The sequence below is a fragment of the Cygnus atratus genome, chromosome 1 (genome assembly GCF_013377495.2).
Source record: "Cygnus atratus isolate AKBS03 ecotype Queensland, Australia chromosome 1, CAtr_DNAZoo_HiC_assembly, whole genome shotgun sequence".
In the NCBI taxonomy this organism is placed as follows: Eukaryota; Metazoa; Chordata; class Aves; order Anseriformes; family Anatidae; genus Cygnus; species Cygnus atratus.
In genome coordinates, this window is record NC_066362.1 from 116,963,349 (window position 1) to 116,989,179 (window position 25,831).

Here is a 25,831-nt window from a genome sequence, read left to right on the forward strand (position 1 = left end):
TCGCTTGCAGTTATGGCTCAGCTGTGGAGCTCAAGGACAACATGCTAAGGTTCACTGAAGAGGTGAGTTAGGGTGAGTTATTCCCCTTCATTTTGCTTAGGAATCCCACCACCCTTCCCCTCCCCTCCCGCCCCCAAACTGCTGGAAATATCCAGAGATTACAAATGCTTCGCGTGCATCATGCGCGTCATAATTTAAGAAGCAAAACTGCTTCACAATAACTACAATTGATAAAATATTAACTTGTGCTTTTTTTTTAATAAAATGAAACAAAAGCATTCTAAATCATAGCAGCTTATAGATCAAAACTGTCCATAGTTTAGGAGCATAGTGTAATTAAGAAGTATTAAAACTGCAAAATATTAAAGCCCTGCAGTAATTCAAATCCATGACAAAACCTTCATGCAGAGTGAGCAATACTGCCTGATGCTCTACTGATTTGGTCTACCTGTTCATTGGTGAAATATGATTTTTTTTTCCCTTGGTAATGGTATATCCTCTTTTCCAAAGGGGAGGAAAGGTATAAAGCCCTTTTGATTAGCACGCAATAGCTCTTTCCCTAGTTAGCAATACTCTGTTATAGCACTGAGAAATGAGGACTGTTTGTTTACCATTAGTTGAGGTAAGTTATCTTGCTTTTATTTGGGTTTAAGACTACTGTAAAGGAGTAGCTTTTCAGTTGCAGCATGGTTTGTCAAGATTACAATATTTATGACTGCATAAAATACATAAGTAAAAAATTATGATTTGTAGAGTTTGTTATCAAGAGCTGAGACTTACATCTTTACAGAACTGTAAATACTGGCTTCCTAACTGCTAGCTGATAATTTTGCTGGAAAGAGCGTTTGTTATACTTTTCTCGAATCTCTATACCCTTTTGTCCACCTGTTGCATGAACTAGCAAAAAAGTCATTTATAACTAAAGTTAAACTGTTGTAACAGCATTAGACAAGCTGTACTGATTCTTCATTAAAACACCCTTCATTTGAAGCTACAAAGGTAAGAGGCAATCCTTTTTGTTCAAAATAAACTATTAGCATGCTCTGTGCCTTTAACACTTCACATTGATTACAAAAAATTTAACAATGCAATCACTAACATACCCCACTAATGAGAAATTATGAGAAATCGTTTGATGCAGAACCTTCTGCATCAGTCAACTCTGATCGATAAGAAAGCTATCAATTTTGAAATTTAGATTTAATGCATTTTCAAGAAGCTAATGAGAAAGGAGCAACTTAAAATAAATACCATAATTAAAACTGCAAACTGTTACAATGATATATTAAAAACTTGTCCTAAATAAACCTAGTGCTTCAAAAATTTACCAGTGAATTTGTATTACAAAGTATGTGAAAATACAATAGAATACCACAAAACAATGTCCTTTTTCTGGGTCAGCAATGACACCAAGGTGATTCAGTCTTAACTTTTAAAATTGTTAATAGAACATATTGTAATATATAAGTTGCAATTTGGTTGAATTCTAGATACCATCCCCACCCGAACTCAAATTCACCTTTTTCATTTCTCCTCTAAAACTAGTGCCAAACTTCCTGTCAAACCCGGCATTTTCTCAAAGAGCTTTAAAGTTTAGCCATTACTTATTTTCTACTACTATGTTTTGGCAGCAACTATTTATTGGTCTGTTATTGCAAAAAGTGCAATTTAACAATAAACCAGTCTGAAGGTCATTTTATGTCTTGAGGATACATACCATATATTTCTTTAAAAATAATCATACTTTTGTAAGCAATACTTTACAGTAGACACCTCAAATCTACCATAGATGTAAAACTTAAACCGAGAAAAATTTAGTCTCTAAATCTTTATACACATATTTATATTCGAATTTCTATATATATTATATATATACACAAGCACAAGAGTATATATAAAATATATATAATCAGATTCAAAAAAAGAACAAAAACTGGGCACTGTACATAAAATCTTTTTAAAACTCAAACAATAGAAAAACTTTAAACATTAAACAATTTTAATAAAAGTTTCTGTACAATGCTAAGCAGTTTTATTTACATATAGAAAATGTAATAGGAGTAGTGTTTGAAATTACAGAACTCCTTAAAATTTCAATGGCAGGTAATCTGGAAAAAATAACAGCATTCCATTCACAAATATTTTCAAGCAATAAATATGTATTTATAAATAGTGTAAATTTACATCAAGATTAGAAACAAAAATCACAAATCTGAAGTTTATTCCTTAGTCTATGTGCAACCCATTTATCTTTGTGACTTGGCTGTTAATTGTTTTAAATTTTATTTAGGAACCAAAAGTGTAACCGTCATGGTTTCAAAACAAGACAGAAAAACATAAAAGCAGTAAAAAATTTATATCACCTAACTCTTCACATTAAAAAAAAAAAAAAAAAGTTGCCCAAAGAAAGACTTAAAATTTCTAACTACCTTACAAAGAAATGACCAGCTAAGCTAGTACTTTTTCCAAGGGAAATTCTGAAGGGGAAAAAATGGTTGAAACCAACTCATCAGCCCAGAAACAGAGAAATACAAAAGAGGTGGTCTTCAAGTCAGTAGTCTGTATAATGTTGCCAGTTTTGTCAGATATATACAAAACATGGAATTATTTTTTTGAAGTACAGCTGGATGAGCTTTATTTGTTTTGAGTTCTGGAGTAGGAGGCAGTGCTCTCTCCTGTCCAGTTGGTTGACACTCCGCACTTGGAAGGTTGCATAGACACAGCTTTCAGCCAGCAGCCTTACGGGATAGCTACAAAAATCAGTGGTGCAGAACTGGGTCACTTCCTGAATATCAGAAAAGTTTTCATTTAATGTCCATGAAAAAATGTCAAGATGAGGAGGATGGCAATGGAGGAGCCTGAAAAAGAAAACATTAAATTACCTTTTCTACAAGGGTGCAGAACTCAGTCGTTTAACCAAGATCTGTCCAAACAATAGCCATGAGAGTTTGAAGTCAAACACTACTGTTTTTATACATCGGGACCTTATTAAGTGGGTACTGGCAAGTTTTCCCACCTAACTCAGATAAAACGTATACTTTATGACTGCTTCACACTAGGATTTTGCCTATACTGCAGACTGGGAGGATGTCTGAGTTGATAGTATGTGAGCTGCCACAACAAGTCCTGTTGTGGCAGCAAAGAGCTCCACGTGGGCTTCTACAGATCTAGCTATGTACTCTAAAACAGGGATTCTCAACCTGTTTACCAGTGGGATAGGCAGGTCATCCATTTGTGGCTCTCCAAATGCACTGCAGGCTGCATTTTACCCCCCAGCTAAACAGTAACATATAATCCTGAGGTTAAGATATCTGTGGAAAGGGTCTCAAGATTCTCTGACATGGGGACAAAGCTTCTTTTTTTTTTTAATCCTGAAACTCAAAAACAGAGTTCCTTTGAGAGTGAAGGAAGCTAGGTGTCTCATTCCTGCCTGCTTTCAGGAGACGAAGTCTAGAAGATATCTATTTCCCAATATTGCAATTTGTAACATTACCATAAAAATATTGAACCTTTGATAGCACCTGCTTTTCTTCTCTTTTCCTGCCCGTCAGTTCTGTCATGACATGGGAACCCTTCAGGAAGCTGCTCAGTCTTTCAAGACACTGTAAAGCACACTGTAGTATCCACCTACGAAACACTAGAACTAGCTAATTCCCATATTCGCTCCTGATACTTTACCCCAAACACAGAGCCTGTTAGGCTTGTGCCATCTCAGATTATCTTTGTCCTGTGACTTGCCACAGACCTCTACTCCTCTCTCTCCTCCTAGATCTGAGAGATGCTACCTTAAGGCTATGACTCTTCTCTATCAAAACTGTAACCCCCTTTAAAAGAAATGATAGTGTGCATCAATTTCACTGCAGAACACTTCTGAATGCCCTTCAGGGCTGCAGGCATAGGCTTTGGTAGGTCAGGGAGCTGCTCACAGGTTGAGAACCCTTGTTCTAGGCACAGTTATATCACCACTATTGCCTATATAATATTATCAACACAGACAACAAAATACCCTTCCCTCTCTCCCTCCTTCCCCTTTCTTTTCCACCAGAAGCCTTCTTTTCCCATTCCACTCAATTGGATGGTGTATTTGAGAACAGGTGTTTATATGCTTTTCTGTAACAGATCATCACTTCAAAATTGCAGTATTTCACAAACTATAATGACAATGGGTTTCTAAAAGTACAAACTGAAGTTCAACCACCTCAGGCTCTGCAGGACCGATGAAGAGAATTAAATTCAGAGGACATGGTCCTGCGCTCTCACCAGCATCTACTGCTGAACCCTGAGGCATTAGCTCAAAGGTTGCAACTTAATCATGCTAGTGTAACATGAAATAATTGTCTAAACATATATTTTCTGCAGCACCTGGAAACGAATCAAAAGGCACAGCCGTTTCTGGGCTGCTGTATTTAATTCAACAAGAAATTCTCATAAAGCTTTGTCCAATGTTTGTCTCCTTTGACAGGAAGGCAAGGCTTATCATAAATAAATCCAGCATCGCTTTCATTGTGATTACAAACAAGCCATCTTTGCCTGAAACAATGAAACCTGGGTGAAATGTTAGGACAGTTGTGCTGACACAGTTCAAAGCAGGAGGCTGCCATGTATAGCACGAAGCTATAATGGCAAAGAGGCTTTTTGCTTTAAATTGAAACGCAAAGGAGGCCCCAAGCCAAAGACAGAACTGTTTGAGAGCATCCACTTGCTAAGCAGAAGGACAGTGCTGATTTGGGAGGGGACGGGTGAGGGAGGGGGAGGAAGGGGTCTGAGTGCATAGGATGCTCTGCTGCTATACTGACTTCATACCACAACCAATGTATTAGAGATGCTCTTGAACCTGGTGCTAGTTTCTCCAAGCTTCACTGTCCTGATTCTTCCCATCTCCATCTGATCCAGTTATGGTCTTCAGGTGATCTCTATTGGATTTTTAAAGCCACAACTTTATGAATTGTAACATCATACTTTTCCTGAAAACTCAGTGGTTATGTTCTGCAGTAAGTTACTATACTATTTCACATAAATCTGACTCTGCAGCGTTTTGTTCTGTAAATATCACATACAACCCATACCTCCATTTGAATCAGAAAGTCCACGGTACTCATACAGTGGAGTACCAAGACAGTCTACAACTGCTTTACAAATAATGTATTTATGTGTCCACTTATTAATTTGACTTACTAATGTAAATTGATCATAGACTTGCATCAAGTCCTCCATTTTGTACTGTTCTAGCACCACAAAATTTTCCAGGTTCGTGCTTATCTTTCTTGCACAGTCTTGGCAATGTACAACATAGGTCTTTCGAGAATTGCTCTCACTAGTGACGAAAAGCAGATCAAAGACTTCCACCTATTAAGACAGGAAACAAAGTCAACTGTTACAATTCCATTTTTAAAAAGTTAAAGCAAATACAGCTTTCATGGTTTAAGATATACACCCTTACCCTGAGCATACAGTGAGAAAAATTACATTTGTTCAGGAAAAATCCATCTTCCTAAGGCTCGTGCACTGAGGTGAAATATTCCAAAACCGCTACTAACATTACACTTTGGATGCATGCATAAACAGCTCTGTAGAAAACTTTTTGGTCAATATTAACAAAGCAGGATTCATACTCTGAATACTGGTCACTCAGTATCGTGGGTATTTATAACGACTGTATCCAGTTTTCCTTTTTAAATTTGCCTGCAAAAAGGTCATGATTTATTCCCTTACTATTCAGTCACACGCATCCTGCCCAACAGGCTTGGTCAGAAAATAACTTGAAACTGAATTTCATGGGGTGAGAAACTTTATTTTAAGCTTCATGAGAACTATTATCCAATACTTTAAAGGAACTAGTAACAGGGAAGTAGAATCAAAAACTTCAGTGAAAAGGTATGTCCTGTAAAGAAAATGAGTTTAAATTCTCCCTTTTTTGGGGCTGTTGTTGACTTCTGACATGGAGACAGATATACCTTCAAAATGAAGCTCAGCAGATCAAATTATAGGCAAGAAGGGGTAACAACTTTTTACAACTAAGAATTGAAATTTGACCTAGTGGTTAACAGTCCCTATGTACTGCGGAAAAGACTGAAGTAAAATACAACCTGTATCTAGCAAAATAGCTTAATAAACCCTTTGAAGATAGTACTGCATCACACGTATGCTTTGAGCATACAATAGATGCTGCAACTTACAGCAACAACAAAAGATGGGTCAAAATTTCAATAGATGTTACAACAGTACACAAGCCCAACATGCTTTTACTGACCTCACAAATGCTACAGTAATGAGCTGGCTCATCCTTTGCTCGCCCGTGCCAGACAATCTCTTTTCCTGCAGCAATCAGAGCTTCCCTCAGTGTCTGACACTGTTTGAGAGTTCTTAACAGGCAATACCTGCAAGCAAAAAATCGGGATCAGAGGGAGGACTACATTGGCATTCAGTTGCATATTCAGTTTAGTATTCCATTTTATAAGCAAGATTCAAATAGCCTGAATTTCATCTAAGACCCCATACCTGGAGTTTCTTCTTCCTCTGGGATTTCAGAAAACACCTGGCTAATAAGAATCCCTGGACACATAACTTAGGTAGAAGTTAGACCACATGATTATGGACCTCTTTGTAAATTTATTGCATTTTTGTAATGGCTCTTTCCCTGCGACAGTATGTATCTTTCATTTTTGACTGGAATGAATGGACATTTTAAAACATAATAAAATACTGTGGTCTTTAAAAATGCATGCAACTTATTTTGAATTATAAATTTATCAGGAAAAAATTAGTTTGAACTACCAACCTGACATTTGTGTAAATGACTATAAGCCTATCCAAACAGCTTGCAAAACTTAACGTCCTAAAAACTCAATTACTTCATGAACAGTAACAAATTTTCAGTTATTCAAAGTCTGGAAATCTAGGTTCTGACATGAATCACTCTACACACAGTATGAAAAAAATCTACCAACAACCATCATCATCCATGTAAAAGAAACAGGAATGGACAGGTTGGTATTAGAAAAGGAAGTCCCTTCAAAGAAAGAAAAAAGTAAAATGTACAAAAATTAATTTTAAAGACATCTTATGAATGAAGAACTGGCCAAATTAAAACCAACAATTCTCTGCCATACTTCTGCTAAGGATTAAAAGATAGAGAGAGAGAGGGAGAGAAAGAGAGGGAGAGAGAGAGAGAGAGAGAGAGGGAGAAAGTACAGAAGAGAACTGTAGGCAGAAAATGTAACTCGTTTTCTAGCATTGTATGAGCTGCATACATTCACTGAAAAACACGCTGGCAAAATAGGTCACCAGATTTCTAAATTACAATGTTATTTACAGTAATTTTTAGCTCTCAGCTATCTTATTTATTTGAGCCACTGCCTTTGCAGCCTTTAATTTTCTCCTCCACAGGGTGGTTACATTACATGCTCATTAGATGCAGAAGGAAGATTGAAAAATGTAAGGGGAAGAATAAACATTGGACAGAAAACAAAGTGCTCCAGAGTTCTATCAAAATGTTTTCAACGTGATCCTTCTCCCATTTAAAGCCTTAAACATGTAATATCTATGTTCTGTATTTTTTCAAATGTTTCTTTCATGTGTTTCCAAGTAGTTAATAGAATTTTAGGCTTACTTTCAGATACTTTCCTCTCAATGTTTTACACTCAGACTGTTCATCTTCACTAAAAACAAGTCTACGGCTTCATTTATACCCTCACTGTAAGAATAATGCACAATTGAAAGCTTGTTTTTACATTAAACTTATTTTCATATACTGATTTTCAAGGAAATTAACAGTTCACTTAGCTGTAACTCCTTCAGCACTTTTCAAGTTTGGTGTTAATGGCACTCATGATGGTAAGGTCAACCATATGTGATAGATCATGCATTAACTCTCTTGAATGTTAGACTAAGGTAGAAATGCTTCTGACAAGTTCAGTATCTTTGGTATAGCATTCTTTTATGCAATACAGCTCAATTTGGAATAATCTCAAAAGCTACCATTGTTATGCACTCTTGTGCTGTCATCTGGAACCGTCTTTGGGTATGTCAAAGAGCAACTAGAAGCACATCTACCCACTTGCAGCCGTTGTTCTCCATTCTTGACTCCCAAAGAGTTTTCAAAGTTTTATTTTCAAAGAGCTTTCTAGTGTTACGGTTGTGAAGAAAGAATTGCTCAAAATGTAATCCACAAAAAACACTGCTGCAATGTTTGCCAAAATTGCAACCAAAGCCAAAAACAATAGCTAGGAGGTGAATTACTCCTCCTTGGCTAAAATTCAGATCTGAGTAATGGCACTTGAAAATGTAAATGTTAACTATTTCATATTATCAAAGAATGGGAGAATGCACACAAAGTATCACTTTGAAAATCCATACCATAATTTCCTAAAGTAGGAGAAGCCTAAAGAAAGCAAAAAAGGCGTATAGTGGAGTCACAGTGTGCAAGTGGTATAGGCTTTTAGTATTGTAGGCTTGCTTTATTCTTCCACACTGGGAATTCAGTTAAAAAATCTGGACCATTTCTCTCAAACTCTTAATAGGTATGGCATAAAGAGCATGAGTAAATCATGTCCAGTCAAATTCAAATATTTAAGAGAAGATTTTTAAAGTGTGCCGAGAAACCTGTTCTAATATTTAGATAACCAGTAAAGCTTCTGAAGTGTGGAGACCATTCCAACAGAAACGCAAAACTGACCTCTTTGTATCTTCCAGCTATTTGGCTTCCCTACCGATACTGAAATGTGATCTGGCTTTATGATTTTGTGTGAAATCATTTCTCCCATGTCTCAGTCTTTTACATTTATAAAACTATTTTTGTAAAAGAACTTAGTATTTCAGTTACTTTGAAATTATTTTTTAGGCCTTTATGCTATGTTCCCACTCTCTCTAAACTTTTTCTCTTCCTCAGATGCATTTGAAAGTCCTTCTGTCTTTCCATTTAAGTTTTGCTGATAATTTTTCTTTTTTTTTGAGGGTTGTGCTCTCTCAGTCAAGTTTAAATCATTTTATCTGTCTGCATTCCCACCCAGGATTTTACTGTTAACATAAAATTTTTAGAAAACATCTCATGAGAAAGTTTCAGATTTTGCTCTGTGTCTTTTGTCTAGAGCAAGACAGCAATAAGATGTACATTACCTAAAAACACAAGGAGACTACAAATTCCTTCGAAAAGCAAAGAATTTTTTTCTTCCTACTGCTATTCTATTTCTTTTCATCATTAATCTACTTCTGAATACTTGTATGTATTCTTCTCAGATAACCTAGTGAGACACACTTGTATTTATCTTTCAAATTGGAATTACAAACTACATTTTATCATTTTCCAAAAGCTGTTCTTTTGTGATATTCTGATATCTAAGAAGCCCCAGAGACAGAAGTCAAGCTATCTAAACGCCCGTGATATCTTCAATGTCATAATTTGAGATATATGGACCTCCACTTTGGTAAAAAAAGATGACAGCCATGTCACTGATACTTTTTTTTTCCTGATGACAAATGAACAGTTAGCTATTCAACTTGAAATTGAATCAGCTGTATCAGGAACCACTATTCCTTAGATGTTTTTATACGCATATATACACACAAATATAAACACACAAAAGTCTATATTTTGTATATAGTAAAATCTCGGCAGCAAAGGATGATAGCTACTTGCCAGCTGGTGCTATTCTCCTCCAGACAAACATTTCCAGGGAAAATTATGCACTTGCTCTCCCTATCGTATGGGGATTTGTGACAGTTCTTGCATTTCCACTGTCTATATAAGGCCAAAGTCTAGTATACTAGACTGTGTATGCTGGTGACACCCATTTCAAGTTACAGCTAGATCGTAACTAGGGCAGCGACCACAGTGAGGAGTTATCTGAGGTTATTGTTCCTAGATGTAACATGCTAGAGCTCATCATTGGGTCTTCCCCTCCTTTGCATGCAAAGCATGAAACTTGGGATTTGGTTGACAACTTAGATGGAGAGCTTAATCTAAGTAAACCAGAAGTGGTGTCAGTAGCATGGAAAATGCAAGCGTACTTAAGACCAAAGTTTCAATCAGCTCTCAGCAACCTTACTTGTAAAGTACACCCAAAATTTAGGTATCTCACTACAAAAATCTCAGCTGCTATCAAACAAAGACAATAGGAAACATCCATTTTGTTCCCTGTATTTCTTCACAACATTTTAAGATAATATTCTCTTGGAGAAAGATGCCCAGCTTAGTTATGCTTTTCTCCTTTTAAACCTGAATCATGGCCACAAAAAACCCACCACCCTTGTACAAATGCAAAATACAGTTCCCAAATTATTATAAAATCTTATTTTGCCAAAAACATTCCAGAGCTCTTCTGAGATTTACAATACCTGCTGGGCTTGGGAAGATAAATAAAGATAACCTGTGAAATAAGTTTTTGTTTGTTTTTTAAAACGGACTTCTTGGTTTCCTCCTTCCCAATACTTACTCCTTTCCCATTTCTCAATTCTAACAGTAGACTACTCAATTTCTCTTCTCCCTTTTTAACAGCTAGCATCCTGACTATGATTGCTCATAACTTAATTTAAGGGGCAAGACTGTCAAACATTCAACAAAGATTTTCTTCAATCTAGATATTGGTTGAAAATATTGGTTAAAAAAGTACTCATATTTAAGTGCCATTCCAAAACCTAGTTATGCAGTTACTACAAACCTTCAACCTGCAACACTCTTGTGCCTTATAGTTACCATCTTACTTGTCAAATGATAGAAGGATTCAATGCTTGTGGATCCAGTATGCTGAAAAGACTGAGTGTCTAAGCTAAAAGCTCTTCTGGTTGGTTGAAGAAACACAGAGAGCTGTAACCATAGCATTCTCATGATGAGTCATTTATTTTGGAATTCATTCCTCCACTTTCTTTGGGACAAGCCTATGATATATGCTGAAATGTCCATTTATTCCTCAGCCTGGATTTAATGATTTATATTTGCTTGAAGTAGCACTCTTTTAAAAACATTACTAAAGATGCTCTGAGTCAGGAATATTTCTGCATTTTTGAGTAAGTGTATGAGAAATGTGACTATACTCAAGTATCATTTTACACATCAGTTCATTGTTCAGAAGAGCGAGCAAAGGGAAGGGGGCTTTTCAATTCCTACTTAGCCTTATTTAAAAATTTATATTGGATCTCCAAATGACAGTGCGTGAGCCTTAACTAAACAGAGGTTCTAGAAACGTAAAATTAAGGTTACCTTTGCCGTAAAAATAACTGATCATTCTAACATTTCAACTGATGACCTAAATTTGTTATTTCTTATGGTATATACTCTGAACAAGTTTTGTTGTCTAAGTCAACTACTTCTGTAAACTGCTGTATTGGAGTCTATTGCATATTTAACAACAGAAGTTAATTAGATCATTTTCAGGCTACGTCATAGTATCATCAAATACAATATATTACAATCAATGATATCTACAAATGGGTTCTTTAAAAAACAGACTATCAAATCATTTTGGCTTGATTCTCAGGAACAGAAGTCTTACAGAGGGCTATTTACAGATTAACTCTTGTTTTATGGTTGAAGAGGAAATGGATATAGGAAATGTTAAAATAAAACTTACTTTATCATTTCAAAAAGCTTTGGATCTGAGACCTTGATATTTCGAGCCATATTCCATGAAAGATGAACCATGGGTACTATGGACTTTACGCTCTGCAGTTTATTCCACTCGTACCGTTCCACTGCCAATTTGTATTGACAGGCTATATAAAATCACAGAAGTAGTTAGTCAACTTAACAAATAAGTACCAACTGACTCCAAAATAATTTGATTATATTTAAAATCCAGATTTTTTTAGGGTGAGATTAAACAGCCTATTCACTGCTTCTACATTTAAATTAAAAAAAAATCTCTAAAACATGTATTTATTGTATTTCAGAAGCTGAAAGAACATGATACCACAGTAGTAACAACCTCCTGTGAAAACAAGAACTTACAACTGTTAAATTTCTATGCTGAACAAAGAACACCAATTCAAAAAGGGTTACTTAAATAATTTCTCAAACATTTGAGATAAAAAAAATCTACATTTGAAATATCTGCATCTTGCAGACTTTTGCAATGTCTGCATATTCTTTATCATTTTACAGTGCTACAGCATATAATTTGAAAAGGAAGACTGCACCTTGAGAAGTTTGTGCAGTGAGTCAGACTTTTTCATTAAGCAGCCTACTCATCCCACACTTTTTTAAAAAATGTTTTGCAAAACTTACTGTGACTGAACATGTGAGCTCTGTATCAATTGATCATATAATCCTGGAGATACCCTATTTATTGCACCATAATGAAATAAAGATACAACTTCAACTATTCAAGAAAACAGTGGGGTTTTTTTTGTACATTCTGTCCAAATTCCTAACAGAATCTCCGTATTTTTTCTGTGAACTTTTTCCCATTTTCACATCTAAAAATCTTCCTAAACCATGGTTCAAAAATAAAGACTTCCAGAGCAGTGGGCCTGAAAAATCTTACATTCCTTCATTTAGATTTTTTTTTTTAATCAACTGTTTGCATTTCCTAATGCTTTCACTAAGGAGCTGTTAGGTATCTCTTGTCCTGAACAAAATACGATTAGGCAAGTCCTCAATTCATAAGTAAGCTGTAGCACAGTCTTTTGGGTAGAACAAGTTTGGGGAGAGAAAGGTAAGAAAATAGCCTACAAAACAGAGTGTATAAATTCATCTCAACACTTTGTTCTGCTAGTGTTTGCTATGCAATTGGAATTTCTAGAAGTCCATTAGTTAGAGGAGTGCAACGACTGCATTCTTGCTGCTTTCACTTCCTCTTACCAATGAAATTATTTAATGCTTCAAGACACCAAAATGTTTAAAAAACCTGTATATTCATTTTTTTTTAATCTAGCAAATGTGGTAAATTATTAAAAAATGGCAGGTTCCACAGCTTATGTAGAATAGTAGGACCTTACTTCTGTAGTTCTGCACGCACACTATTCAACCATACCTGTAAGAGGGCCAACGTTCCAAGCGATGTTGTTGCACCAACCGATAGCCTGAACCCAGTGAACAGTGCCAGCATTTATCCACACCAAATCCCCTGGTCTTTGAATAAACCTATAAACTGGGACATTGGCTTCATACAAATCCTCCAAGTTTGGCCACCAAGACCCCATTAGGAAATTCATATTGTTCCTGAAACAAGAGGAGAAACAATTTTCAGCATTTATCAGCATATGTATTAGTAGTAGTCAATACCACAATGAAATTACCTGTAAAAAGTGATCACCATCATAAATGCTATCTGCACCTAATCACTGACCCAGTTGGACTAGACAAACGGAAAGTTTCATCTATAAAATTCCTGATCCTAATTCCACGTCTTACATCCTGCAATATATTGAAACGTTTAACCTTCTGCTCATGTGAAGTCAGTTCATGGCTTCCAGTTAAGTTCTATTTTCCTTTAAATTTCCCAGTATTAATAATGCTGAGGAAGAGAAATTCTTGGTTAGATCTAGTGTGACACTGGTGCAGCATGTTGTTTTCTTTTTTAACCAGAGCAACTAATTTTATATACAGATCTTACGAATGCTTTCTGTTTCAAGCAATGCTAAACATGTACTCATGCTGTCAGTGCAAGTACGCACACAGGAATTACCTGTTGGTACTATCTCAACTGTTATGCACAGATCTATGCTATGTTCAGACAGGGAATACTATACCAGTCCTGAGAAGAATGACAAGAAGGCCTTCATATGAATTTCCCAACAATGAAATCTTATCTTCTAATATGGTTATGCAAAATACATACTTCTCTCCCTTTCTCATCTCAATTTTAGACCATTTTTCTATTTTACCATGAGAGATCATTGGCAATTCAGTTTCCAATGACCATTCAGTGCCTCTGTCAGGCACTCTGGACTGCTTATGAGGTTACCAAGGTCTTAGATTCTCTGTCACGCTTAGAAGGGCACTGCCATAAGGGCAACAAGCATACTGTCATCAGAGACATTGCAATTGCATCAGTGGAATTACAGTTCTGAGGTGGGTAACCTTTGTAAAGGCTGATGACATAAGAACAGTTGTCAGTATACAGGCAGAAAACACACAGACACTGAGAAGAATTTGCAGAGCTTTGGAGAAGTTCTGAAGAAACGTCAACAGTTTAGGTCAGCTAATTTCGCAAGATGAGAAAAAAAATCTCCCTTAAGATCAAACGAACATGGCATGATGAGGGGACGCACCTGCTCCTCCTCTTTTTTTTTTCTCCTTCTCCTTAAGCACACACTCTACACAAAGCAGGACATACAAGCTCTAATCCTGGAGCTGGTCCAGTATTACCCAATGGTCAGTATACCTCAACTTTTTAAAGCAAGTTACAAACTTGTAAGTGTATGCAAAGCATGCCATGACGCCTCCTAGAATCTGGGTAAACTAAGCTCTGCCATTGGAAGCTGCAAGAAACTGTGCCAAATAGCATGGCCATGTACTTGCTAGAGTACAACATGTACATTAATCATTATCAAGACTAACAGCATACATCACCAGGAAAATACTTCACTCCATCACTCCTAAAAACAAGCAAACAAACAAAACAACAAACAAAAAAACCACCAAAACAAAAACCCAGCTCCCTGACACCCCAATTCTTTTTCGTTACCCTAATACAGCAGCCCTAAAAGTCATTATGAAAGCATCACCATTTGGTAAGAGTAGGGGTCAGCTTTAACATGCATAATAAAGTGGCTAGACAAACAGCAAGGACTGAGACAGATTATCTGATGTGGCAACATTAATGTTTGAGACAAAAATTATCACGGGGCACCTACGGTAATCCAAGTTTCTGTACGTTGCAAAAATGCTCTATTTTGAGTACATTCTAGATTTTTCATTTTGACTTGTTTTAAAAGACTTTTCAGACTACATGGAAAACCCATAAAATATCCACTTTTAACACCCCCAGTGAGTACTTTCCCCCTTCCCATTAGGTCTGATAAAGGTACAGAGAACTTGATAAACATAGGGAACAGCACGCCCAGCTTACTTTTCACAGAAGTCATTCATGACACCCCAATAGCTTTCAGGGACAACAAACCATTCACAGTCACCTGGACCGATATTTATATTTACTGAACAAAAGTTGTTATTTTCTTGATGACCTGAAATTTAGAGAAAAATAAATACACTTTATGTAAGGCTGAGCTATCAAAAAACCACAGTGAAAATGCAAAGTTAGTTACAGTTACTAAAAAAGACTACAAAAAAGTTTTAAAAAGTTTAAGATTTTTATATATTTTTATGTATTTTTATACATTTTTATATATTTTAAACAGTTTAAAAAAAAACAGTTTAAGTTTTTATATATTTTTATGTGATACCTGTTGCACTGTTTAGGGGCTTCATAGTATTAAGAAATGTAATTAAGTTGCCAGTGACAAGAGAATTCTGCTTTTGTTAGTTTGTGGAAAATGAAAAACTGGAATTACTAATCTTATGAATCTGGCCAACACATAAGCAGCTCCCCTTTAGTAGAAATAAATGCTTCAAGATGCTAAAACTTGGATTTTGTGTTTTGTGATGGCTCTTGACAGTCCCAGTCAGGAGCAAAACTCCATGACTTCAGGCACTGAATAGACAAGTGGCAAGAAAATCTTTCCCAAAGAGCTTTCAAAATCAATGTAGAAATGCCAAAATTTTATCTTCTTTTGACAGCTGGAAAACTGAACCATAATCCGTAATAGAATTATCTAAAGAAGTACTTCAGCGCAAAGAGATTCTGAAATTTAGTCCAGATCCCACAAGTCTCAGTCCAGTGCCTGTACTGGTTTTGGCTGGGACTGAGTTAATTTTGGCTAAGCATCTGCCTGCCAATGGGAAGTAGTGAATGAATTCCATATTTTGCTTTGCTTGTGTGCGCAGCTTTTGCTTGACCTATTAAACTGTCTTTATCTCTACCCAAGAGTTCTTGCACTTTAATCTTTGTGATTCACTTCCCCATCCAACTGGCAGGGGAGTGAGCGACAGGATGCGTGGTGCTTAGAGGCCTCCGGGGGTTAACCCACAACAGTGCTCCACCACAACACTATTCATTACAGAGTCTTATTCTCAAGGCAGTCGAGAATTTAAAAAGTACAACCACCAAGCATTGCAGAAATCCATAAACTTTCACTACTTGGAAATTTAGTGCTTTGTACATGCAGAACTAAGTTAAATGAGAAATTAAAAAATTCTGAATGTGTGCTATTTTATCTTGTTCACACCTGCTATAAAATAAGAAAAATCTGCAGTGCAGTTAACACCACAACAGTAGAACCTTTTATTGTTTGTTTGTTTGTTTCTGTTGTTGTTTTTCCATGCAAAAATTATACTCACCTGGTGTTCTGCTTCCTGGAACCTTCATGTACAACTGCACTGTGTTCATGCCCAGGATGGTATGACCAACATGGCTTAGAAGATTTCCTGCTGATACCACACGTACAAAAGCAGGAAGTTTTGTCAGTTCATGGAGTTGCAACTTCCACCTGCAGCAAAATAGCAAATTGACAAACTGTGAATCCCTAAAACTCTTCTAAGTGTTTGGGAAAGACAAATATTTTTTTAAAATTATTAGTGTAAGAGATGAAGGAGGAGACAACCTTCTGCTGTGTAACTTACCATCTTTAAAGAAGGAAGTTTACAGAATGCAATAACCTTACTTGATAGCTACAGAAATTTAGATGGCAATTTTTATTTAACTGTGAACTAGAAGACCTGGTGACCTAACTCAATCTTGTAGTTATCCAATCAGTTGCTATACTGCTGGAAAACCCTCCTTGCAATTTACACCTTGGTGTATATCTTTTCCAAGCGAACACACAGGTTTGCTCTCCCCACACTCTAACCCAGTCAGGAACTGTGTTAACCATACTTTCAAGATCCAAATGATAATGATGACATGACATTTGCTAGGAAGACTGTCTGAACACACCTTAACTTGCAAACATTATTGCTGTGACCAAGAATAAAGTTAACTGTATGCGCATGCTACGGAACTGAATATTTGTGTTAGTGAAAACGTATCTTCAACCACAAAAATCTCCAAACTTAAGTGTGGAGCTCAGTAATGTCACCCAGGTATCTGTGTTACTCTTTTGATTCCAAAATATTTCCAAATAAAATCACACGTATGACAGGCTAGTTGAGGGGGAAAGATAATTTTTGGAGCAAAAGCTGAGACTGCAGGTCAGATGATCTGGCATCTGTCTGTGATCCTTTAAGAACTATTTAAAGTATCAAAATCCAATTCCTATGAGCCTCAGGTTAGTCATGCTTAGATTAAAGTCTCTCACCCAAAGCATTGCTCTGAGGGTTAGTTTATTGGCAACAATTTTTTACCTACAGATGGAATTTTCTTTAGGAAAAAAAAAAATATTTAAAATTTCATAACAATCTCTAAACACACATCCGTATACACACTGATATTCCAGAGAAGATGCCACAAAAGACCTATCAGCATCTTAAGCAGGCCTTATTCCTCAGTTTCCAACACTATAACATTTTCTCCTGCTATAATAACTGAAGTACATCAGAATTTTTCTACTGCAGCTGGTGGGACTGACAGCCTATATGTAACAGTATATGTTTCCATACATTTCCAAGTAGAGATTGAAGAAAAAAGTACTTTCAGGGTATTTCTGATACATTCTCAAGTTTTCCTGTGCTACTTTCCTCCACTTCTTGGCTTCACAAAGATATCTCTAGTCTAAAGAATACTCTGTGTTTCCACCCCTCCCCTTTATGTGTGTGTATGTGTTTAATTCTGGGCGAGTATCATGGCTTATCTACATGTATGCATCAGTCTGTTTTTTGCTACCCATACTGAACTCTGTTCCTGGATAGTGAAGCAAGAGCTAACAGAAAATGGAAACCAAAAGGATGAGCGTAGGAACAAACGGGGATGGAGGAGAAGGGAAGAAAACAATTTAAAACATCAGAATGGAACAAGGGAACGCATTAGAAGGATTACTAGAAAGAACAGTGACTGATGGATGCTTAAAGTTCTTTACTGCAAAAATAAAGATCCTGGAAAGAAAAATTTGAAAAAAGATTTTAAGGTGAGACAGATTCATAACAACTTTTTAAATATTAAAGGTAACAATTTAATTGCGGTAATGGGGCTTGCAACTGGAATTGGGTTTATCAACAAACCAACTGACCTCTGAGAAGAATGCATTAGTTTTCCAGGAGTATCACACTGTAGAATACCACTGTGAGCAAAAGAAACTGCCATCAGACTTACTTTTTGTCATCTGACAGGTCAATGTTGGTCCCAAACTTGATTGTTTTAAAAGGTCCTCTTCTCCTCCTCCCAGAGCTGTAAATATAAAAAAAAGTAACAGATGAATGTGAAAGTGAGAACAGTGTTAAAAACAAACAAACAAAACAAAAAAAACACACAAAACCAGCTATAGAATTATCATATTAATACCACACTTACTTATCTGAAGATGTGGATTCATTATCTGAGTGGTCCTTGTGGTGACTCTTTTTCTCGTTTTCCTCCTATAAAATACAATTGTGAAAATGTTTAATAATTTAAATAAATGATAACATTTAAATAATTTAAATATAAAATAAGCGTATATATAAAATACAGGCATATAAAGGTATGAAGTGATAGCCTGCTAACAGACTTAAGTACGTTTGTTTCAAGATGGTCGTACAACCTTTAAAATATCTGTATCTGGAATATTATATGAGCATTACTGTTAAAATAAAATATATAAAAAACAGTTATTAGTCAAAAGACATTGAAAAAAATTCTTCATGACTAAAAATTCAGTCAAGTTCAGGCCAGGACAACACGAAGTTTCTATACTGTAAATATTTCTGTTAGCCTATATTAGAGTGGCAAATTAATGTGTTGGTTTGCTTCATTATGCAGGTGAAAAGGAAACCAATCTAAATGAATACTGCTAACTTTTTTAGACAAGAACATTTATCTACCTTCAAAATCAAGCAGGTCTCCTGACACGAAATTAGGATGACTAATATTTATAAAATTCATTTTATAATATCCATTATACAAAGTCTTTTGAATTTTTAATAGCCATCTGCTATTTTAGCACTGCAGTACTAGGACCATGACTACTGGAAAAAGTCTAACTAATATTAAATGATGTAATTTTATCTTTTTAGCAGAGTGGGCTCAAAATCCTATTCTAAAACCTTCTTTTTTCACAACTAGACAGACAAAGAAGGTGAAAGAGTAAGATGAAAAGTAGGAAAGAACTGCCTGGATGCTATCCAAAGATCTTTGTCTCTGAATGGGACTGTTGTTAAGTCTCAAAGTGCCCTATGTACCTGAGAAAGTCTTATTCATCCTTTGAATGAAGGACAAAGAGAAACAAAAAGGAACGTAGTGACGATGGATTTATGAAATACTGAAAGACATGTTAGAAAAGCAATGTAATAGTTGTTAGAGGGAAAAAAAAGAAGGTCACTTAAGGCAAGCCAACATGATTGTGTCAGTAGAAAGAAGAAACATGGCTTTCATTTGAACGCTACAAAAGTCACCTAAGGACAGGACAAAGCGGTGTTAGGGAAAAGAAGCACATGCACTTAGAACAATATCATTTTGATTTCCAAAGGAAAAATGAAAAATTGTCATTATGAAAATTATTTTACATGCTACATTTTTACCCGCAATTTGTAACAGAAAAAATAAACAACCACCACCATAACACCAGAAAATACTGCAGTTGCTTCTTGGTGCAAAATCAAAGCTGAGACTTTCCTGCTGACAAGCTCGTACATAACCAATCACATACTTTATTAAATGTGCTTTTCTGTAACATTATATGTATGTCATGTTCTCCAGTCCCTCTGAACTGATGCTCAAGAATACAACGCTGGTGCAAATCTTCAAGAAAAATCCCATTCATGTCCCAAGCTAGGCCTATCCACACACTCTGAACGATTTCAGCGCTCCCCACCTCCCAGTATTATTCCTGTGTCTTTTCCTCATCCTATACCAGTCTCACTCAGAATCGTAACTACCTTGCTTTTTCTTTTCTCCAACCACAGATTCATTTCTTTGCTTCTAATCCTTTCCTCTAACGCATGAAATTTAAATTGATAATTTCTCTTTTTCCCTTTATGAAACCATTGTTGTTTTAGCATAGCAGCAGAGAAAACTGCAACCAACAACTGATTCCCTACGTTTTCCCAATTATCTAATCAACAACTGGTCAATAATACCTTTTCTTTTTGTTTCACCTTACCCTAATCTTTTCACAACACTCAATAACATACGCCTTAGATGAATGCCCATAGCTAATTCCAAGGATGCGCTCACTACTTCAACAAAAATATTGAAAATTAGTACCAATAAAGTATAATGTATATCAACTTCTAAACTAAACAGAAAATGTTATGTTTGGAACTCAGCTGTAACAAATATGGAAAGCAGTCACTTTGAGGGGGGGAAACATTAATATAGTATTTTAAACCATTACGCTGAAAGAAAAGTATGAGCATAGATTAATTAAGCGTGCTATAAAGAAGGAAGAAATATCATTTCAAAGCATGTGTGAAATTAGAAGCAATACAAATAAGAAAAGTGTCTGAAGTTCTACGTGTTTTAATATGAATTTTGACATCACTATAAGAAAGCTTAAAGGTAACAAGTTTTTAAAATATGTAACAGCTAGGAGCTTTACATTAAGAAAATTAAGTCTACATTAAGCACCTTGGAGGAACAAATACCCTGAATACTGTTTGACTCTTCATTCAGAATGGATTTTGTATATTTATTTGTGCTCTTCATGCTGATGGGAGTGCCTCTATTTCCTTGGAACTACTGCATTTTTTCCCCAATAGCCATTACTAACACAATTTGGTTCCAGAGTTAGTACACAGTTTGTATGTTCTAACTTGAACAATGGACTCACCCTTAACGACTCCTGGAACGAAGAGGCCTGGTACTGTGCATATTTAGCAATTGTTGTATGAGATCTACTGCTTTCACAACGCCATATTTTCTTTGTTCCAGTGGGGTCCCAGTTTTCATCTGCTGGCTGCAGTAGTTGTGTCCTCACTTCTACTATGTGTTCATTATTTGCTTCTACCAATGTCTTAGTAGAGAAGAGTCCTAAATCTAATATATAAGAATAGAATTCACAAATGATAGATAAAATATTACAAAAAGTCCCAAGAATATAAGATATTAATACTTAACATTATCTAAAGGATTAATCTAAAATGTATATATTATTCCCTCAGCCTTCAGAATACAGCCCACCTATATCTTAAAAATTAACACTTTTGATAATGCTCAAAAAGCTTTTCTGCACAACAGTAAAAGCCTAGAAAAAACTTGGCAGCTACTATAGTATGAGCTATATTCCAGCATCTGTAAGATGTATATTCCAAGAAAAATCTGTAAACATGGGTAAATCTATTACCAATGAAGTATTTTTCAGACAACTAGAGCTCTATAAATGTACTTCCATTATGTAACACACTTCCTACTAGCAATGACAGTTTTTCTAGCTACGAAGTTCAAAATATTTACTAAGGCATAGAATCACAGAATCATCTAGGTTGGAAGAGACCTCCAAGATCATCTAGTCCAACCTCTGACCTAACACTAACTAGTCCTCCACTAAACCTTATCACTAAGCTCTAAATCTGTACACAGTGAGATCACTAAATCTAAGCACAAAGACACATAGTCATAGTTCCCATAAGAAAAAAGACTATCTGTAAGCCCCCATGCCCACAGCTCAGTTCCTCTCCATGATCAACAAACTCTGCTGGAATTTTTTTTCAGAGATGATCTAGGTTAGAAACAGTGGTGAGCTAAGTGACAACATACTACCTTCATTAATTGAAATACAAAACTAATACAGTATTATAAAAAAAAATCCACTTTAAAAAACTGAGAAACTTTAAATTTTTTTTTTTAATACATACATTTTTCAAAGAAAAAGAAACCAAAGTAAAGTTACCTAATTTAAGCGCTCCAGCAAGGCCACGTATTACAGTAACAGGGTTGTTTGGATTTGTACAAAACTGATGTAAAGGTGGAAAGAAAGCATCTCGTTTATTTTCCAACTGTAAAATTATAATGGAATATATGTCAGATGAATTTAGACTCCTTGTTTGTAAAATAAGAAAGAGTAATAAAAAATGAGAAACAACAAAAAGAAGACAGGAATTTTTAACAATTTCCCTGCACTGAGGGGATTGAACAGCAACACCATACAACCATTTCCATGTTATAAACTGAGTTCACTCCTTCTGAGATTAATTCATTATTGTAATTTATTTCTTAGCATGAATTATTCCCAGGTTGCTTCAGCTTTTGCAACTCAGGTTTCCTGCAGTTTATTTCTTTATCTGACAGTAGCCCTGTAAATTCTCTAAACCTGCAGAATTCTCTGAAGAGCAAGACAATATACTAACATTCTTTTCAGAAGTCAAAAAAGCTACTCCTACAGATAATGTACATGAGAAACAGTATAATTTAAAAAGAGCACTCTCTGAGTATATCTCATGTTAACTAGAAAAACAGATTTGATTTTCCTATGCTTTTGTGCACCTACAACTTCAATTTTATGCTATAGTTTCCCCTGACTTTTATTTTTAATTGCTATGAACCTTTTAAAATCCTGCAGACTGTGAACAAAATACCAATGACACTGTAAACAGGGACTGCATAGATGCTGAAGACATCTCTTTCAATAAAAAAAAACACAATACAGATTTCCCAAATACTAGGATTCATGTTGGCACATCTATCCAGTATGCTGCAACATGGGGATTTACCAGCTTTGCAAAGACCTGATGAAGCTCTGATGGACTCTTAATTGGGTAGATTAATTCAGGTGCAACACTTTGAACACGGCACTATTGCTTCCATCCTAATCTAGTGCTTAGGCTGACTGCTTGTATAGTATCACACTAAGCTACCAAGCGCTGCTGGTCCTAAAGTTCATCTGAGTAAAGCCAGCCTGAGGTTTTTGTATTAGCTGTATGGATATACTATAATTTACTCTTCCATTATCAAGGAAGTTGGCTACAAACCTTCATAAAGCTATTACAGAACTTTGTTTCCAGAAGAGAAGTTTAAATGGTTGCATAAAAAAAAACCTACCTACCTAAAAGGCGTTTTTTGTAGGCCCCTTCCAACTGAACTATTCTATTAAAAAATTTGTCTTTTCCTAATTATGACATTTTCTTGTTCTCATCACCTTAACACTTGTTAATTTTCCTTACTATATTTTGAAGTAGACTGTTCAGAAAATTCAGTTTAATTATTTGATCATTCATCACTTAAACTGTCACTTGCAAAAAAAGTTCATCTTAAATATTGTGCTTTGTATCTGCTGAACCATTTTGCTTATTCCACCAATATTTTAAGTATTAAAAAATAACCCCCAAATTTTTGAAGCTGTTTTTCCCCTTCTTCACTGATCTGCTGAAATTCAAGTACTTGAAAAACAAGTATTTTAATAGTCAAACCTTGTCTCAAAATTCTCTTTAAGTTCAGCATTTTTACTGCTTATATACTAGTTGGGAGAGCAGTGTATCTAAGTAATTAAAAAAGACAGTCAGCAGTGTACTTCTACCATCAGGTTTACTTACATAAATACTAGGTGTAGGTGGATTCAGCTTGTCCTTTGGCAAGGGAGGGTATGGTGGAGGCGGTGGTCGTGGAGGTGGGCATTTATCCAATAGAATACTACTGTTAGATAAGCCATTTTTACCCAGATTCCTAAAAGGAAAGAAGAGCTGCCTCTGTCAATACTTGGTAAATACAATAAAAACACATTAGCGTCATCTCTTCTGCAAAATATTGACATATAAGGAGAAACTAATTCAAGATGCAAATAAAGCTCATATATATATTAATCAAGAATTCTCACTGTGTAAATTGATGTTATTCAGTATCATTCCCATTTTGCATCCAGATCTGCAGCATCACCACTATTAGTTAAAAATAAAGCCAATTTAAATAAAAACATAACTCACTTGACTAAATCTAACACAGAAAGCAGGTTTCAACTAGAAGCAGAAGAACCTCGCACAAGGCTGACACTCGCCAGGGGATGCAGAATTCACAGCAACTGAGATAATGCAGCCTGCTAATGCTGTACATAGCACTGTGACAGAGCAGTGAAATGATAACGCCTCAGCCTTATACTGCTGGAGTCAAAAAACACTACTGGAGCTCCCCAAAAAATAGAACAAAACACCCAACAACAAATACAGAAGACTAACAACACTAAATTAAACAACCACCTACCTACCCCTCCCTGATTTATACATTTTGAAGCCAGAAGGAACCACTGTTACTTCATCTTATTGCTTGAGTGACACAGGAAGAAACAAACCTGGTTAAGCTGCCGTTTCAACACCTGTACTTGTACGTGAATCAGGACCTTACTTGGTATAACTGCTAACCTTTCTCTATGGGTTTTTAGACATGGATAGCCCCCTCTATGCACATTAACTTCTATAATGAATGTCTTTGGGTGCTGCAAATGAATGTAGACTAAGAACAGAACACACAACTTTCAGTTAGTATCACCAGGAATTCATTAACTAAGTCATCCTTTTTTTTTGTTGTTGTTGTTTTTTGTTTTGTTAAAAATGACTGAACTATTTTAAAATTCTTCCAACTAAGTAATATTCAAATCCTTCTTCCAACCTCACTTGATTTGCTAGCTACTGTTCTTGCCACCTCTCAACGCCTCACAAAATAGGGTATTTCTAATGCATAATTTAGTCATTTATCCTCATAAAACTCACTGGCTACAAAAACATTGTTCTGGTAATGAAGGTTCTTCATCAGAAAACACTGCTGATGCAGCATTAGATGAAACTCCTCGCAATAAAGCTTGTCACAAACATAGAAACTGTGATAATAGCACTGAGAAACATCCTAGAGGTTAATGCTGGCATGTATGATTTCAAATCAAGCTATCAAAAACAATGGCTGTTGGACTTCGGGCTTAAGACCAGAACAGACTGACTGTTACAACACTGAAAAGAAAAAGAGCAAACATCTCACCCACTTCAGGCTGCAGCAAAGACGAGCATCCCGAGAAACTGGTGCTCATCGTGACAAGCAACAATTCAAAACTTCTGCCAGATTTCTACCTCATACACTTCTATCCTCTGACAGACGATCAGAGCAATATAGACAAAGACAGACTTAACAACAGTCTCCAAAGCATGCCTATCAAAATACCAAACACAGCTTATTCCTTGTGCTAGGTGAGTCCAGTGCCAAAATAGATTGCAACCTCAAAGAAACTGCAAGAGCAATGCAGATGCTCTGATGAAGCATCATCCAACTTGATAAAAACTCACTGACCTATGTCTGAGGTAGTTCTTGCAAAGATGCTACTGCCTCCCCACCAAAAATAATCACCCAGAAAACAACTTAGAAACATGGCGATATAAAATCACCTCTACCCAAAGAAACTCATCGACCACGGCTGCGTGAGTCTGAGAATCAAGAATATATGCACAAGGTTAAACTAGAGTAACTAGTTGCTTCTAAATCTGTTCTTTAATCCTTGCATTATCAAACTAAACAATAAAATCAGGAAAAGCAAATCCACAGCATTAAAATCCAACAGAATTATGAAAAAAAATCAGTTTAAATTGAACAACAGTTCTCAGGAACTTTCTGATGTGAGGAAGACCAAACCTGAAGAAAAATGAGAGTGCTCAAAACTGGTGTGATACAAGCTTCTGGAGGCACAACAAGGTAATCAGCCCAGAGCAAAAACTCAATAAAGCCAGGGTACGTGGGGTCTTCAGGGAAGAAGGGGGCAGGAGAGATAGGAAAAACTGCTGTATGCTTAGGGAAATTAC

The 25,831-nt window shown here is 36.0% G+C and overlaps 1 protein-coding gene across 9 annotated transcripts in view; it reads right to left on the minus strand.

Moving 5' to 3' along the window:
• Positions 1–240: 240 nt before the first annotated feature.
• The window catches only part of KDM6A (lysine demethylase 6A), a 154,868-nt gene continuing 129,277 nt past the window's right edge, over positions 241–25,831 (minus strand). For 3 of the 9 annotated variants that reach the window (XM_050708907.1, XM_050708910.1, XM_050708902.1), the window contains 13 exons: positions 23,591–23,720; positions 21,952–22,057; positions 20,893–21,098; positions 18,438–18,502; positions 18,240–18,314; positions 16,334–16,482; positions 15,006–15,120; positions 12,966–13,153; positions 11,565–11,706; positions 6,251–6,377; positions 5,176–5,346; positions 4,835–4,913; positions 383–2,858 (listed from right to left, as the gene is read on the minus strand). In XM_050708907.1, coding sequence (XP_050564864.1) covers positions 4,857–4,913; positions 5,176–5,346; positions 6,251–6,377; positions 11,565–11,706; positions 12,966–13,153; positions 15,006–15,120; positions 16,334–16,482; positions 18,240–18,314; positions 18,438–18,502; positions 20,893–21,098; positions 21,952–22,057; positions 23,591–23,720 — 1,531 coding nt within the window. In that variant the 3' untranslated portion in view covers positions 383–2,858; positions 4,835–4,856. Of the gene's footprint in view, positions 2,859–4,796; positions 4,914–5,049; positions 5,347–6,250; positions 6,378–11,564; positions 11,707–12,965; positions 13,154–15,005; positions 15,121–16,333; positions 16,483–18,239; positions 18,315–18,437; positions 18,503–20,892; positions 21,099–21,951; positions 22,058–23,590; positions 23,721–25,831 lie in introns of those variants that run through there. The other 6 variants (XM_050708915.1, XM_050708913.1, XM_050708914.1 and 3 more) reach the window with 4 other exon arrangements.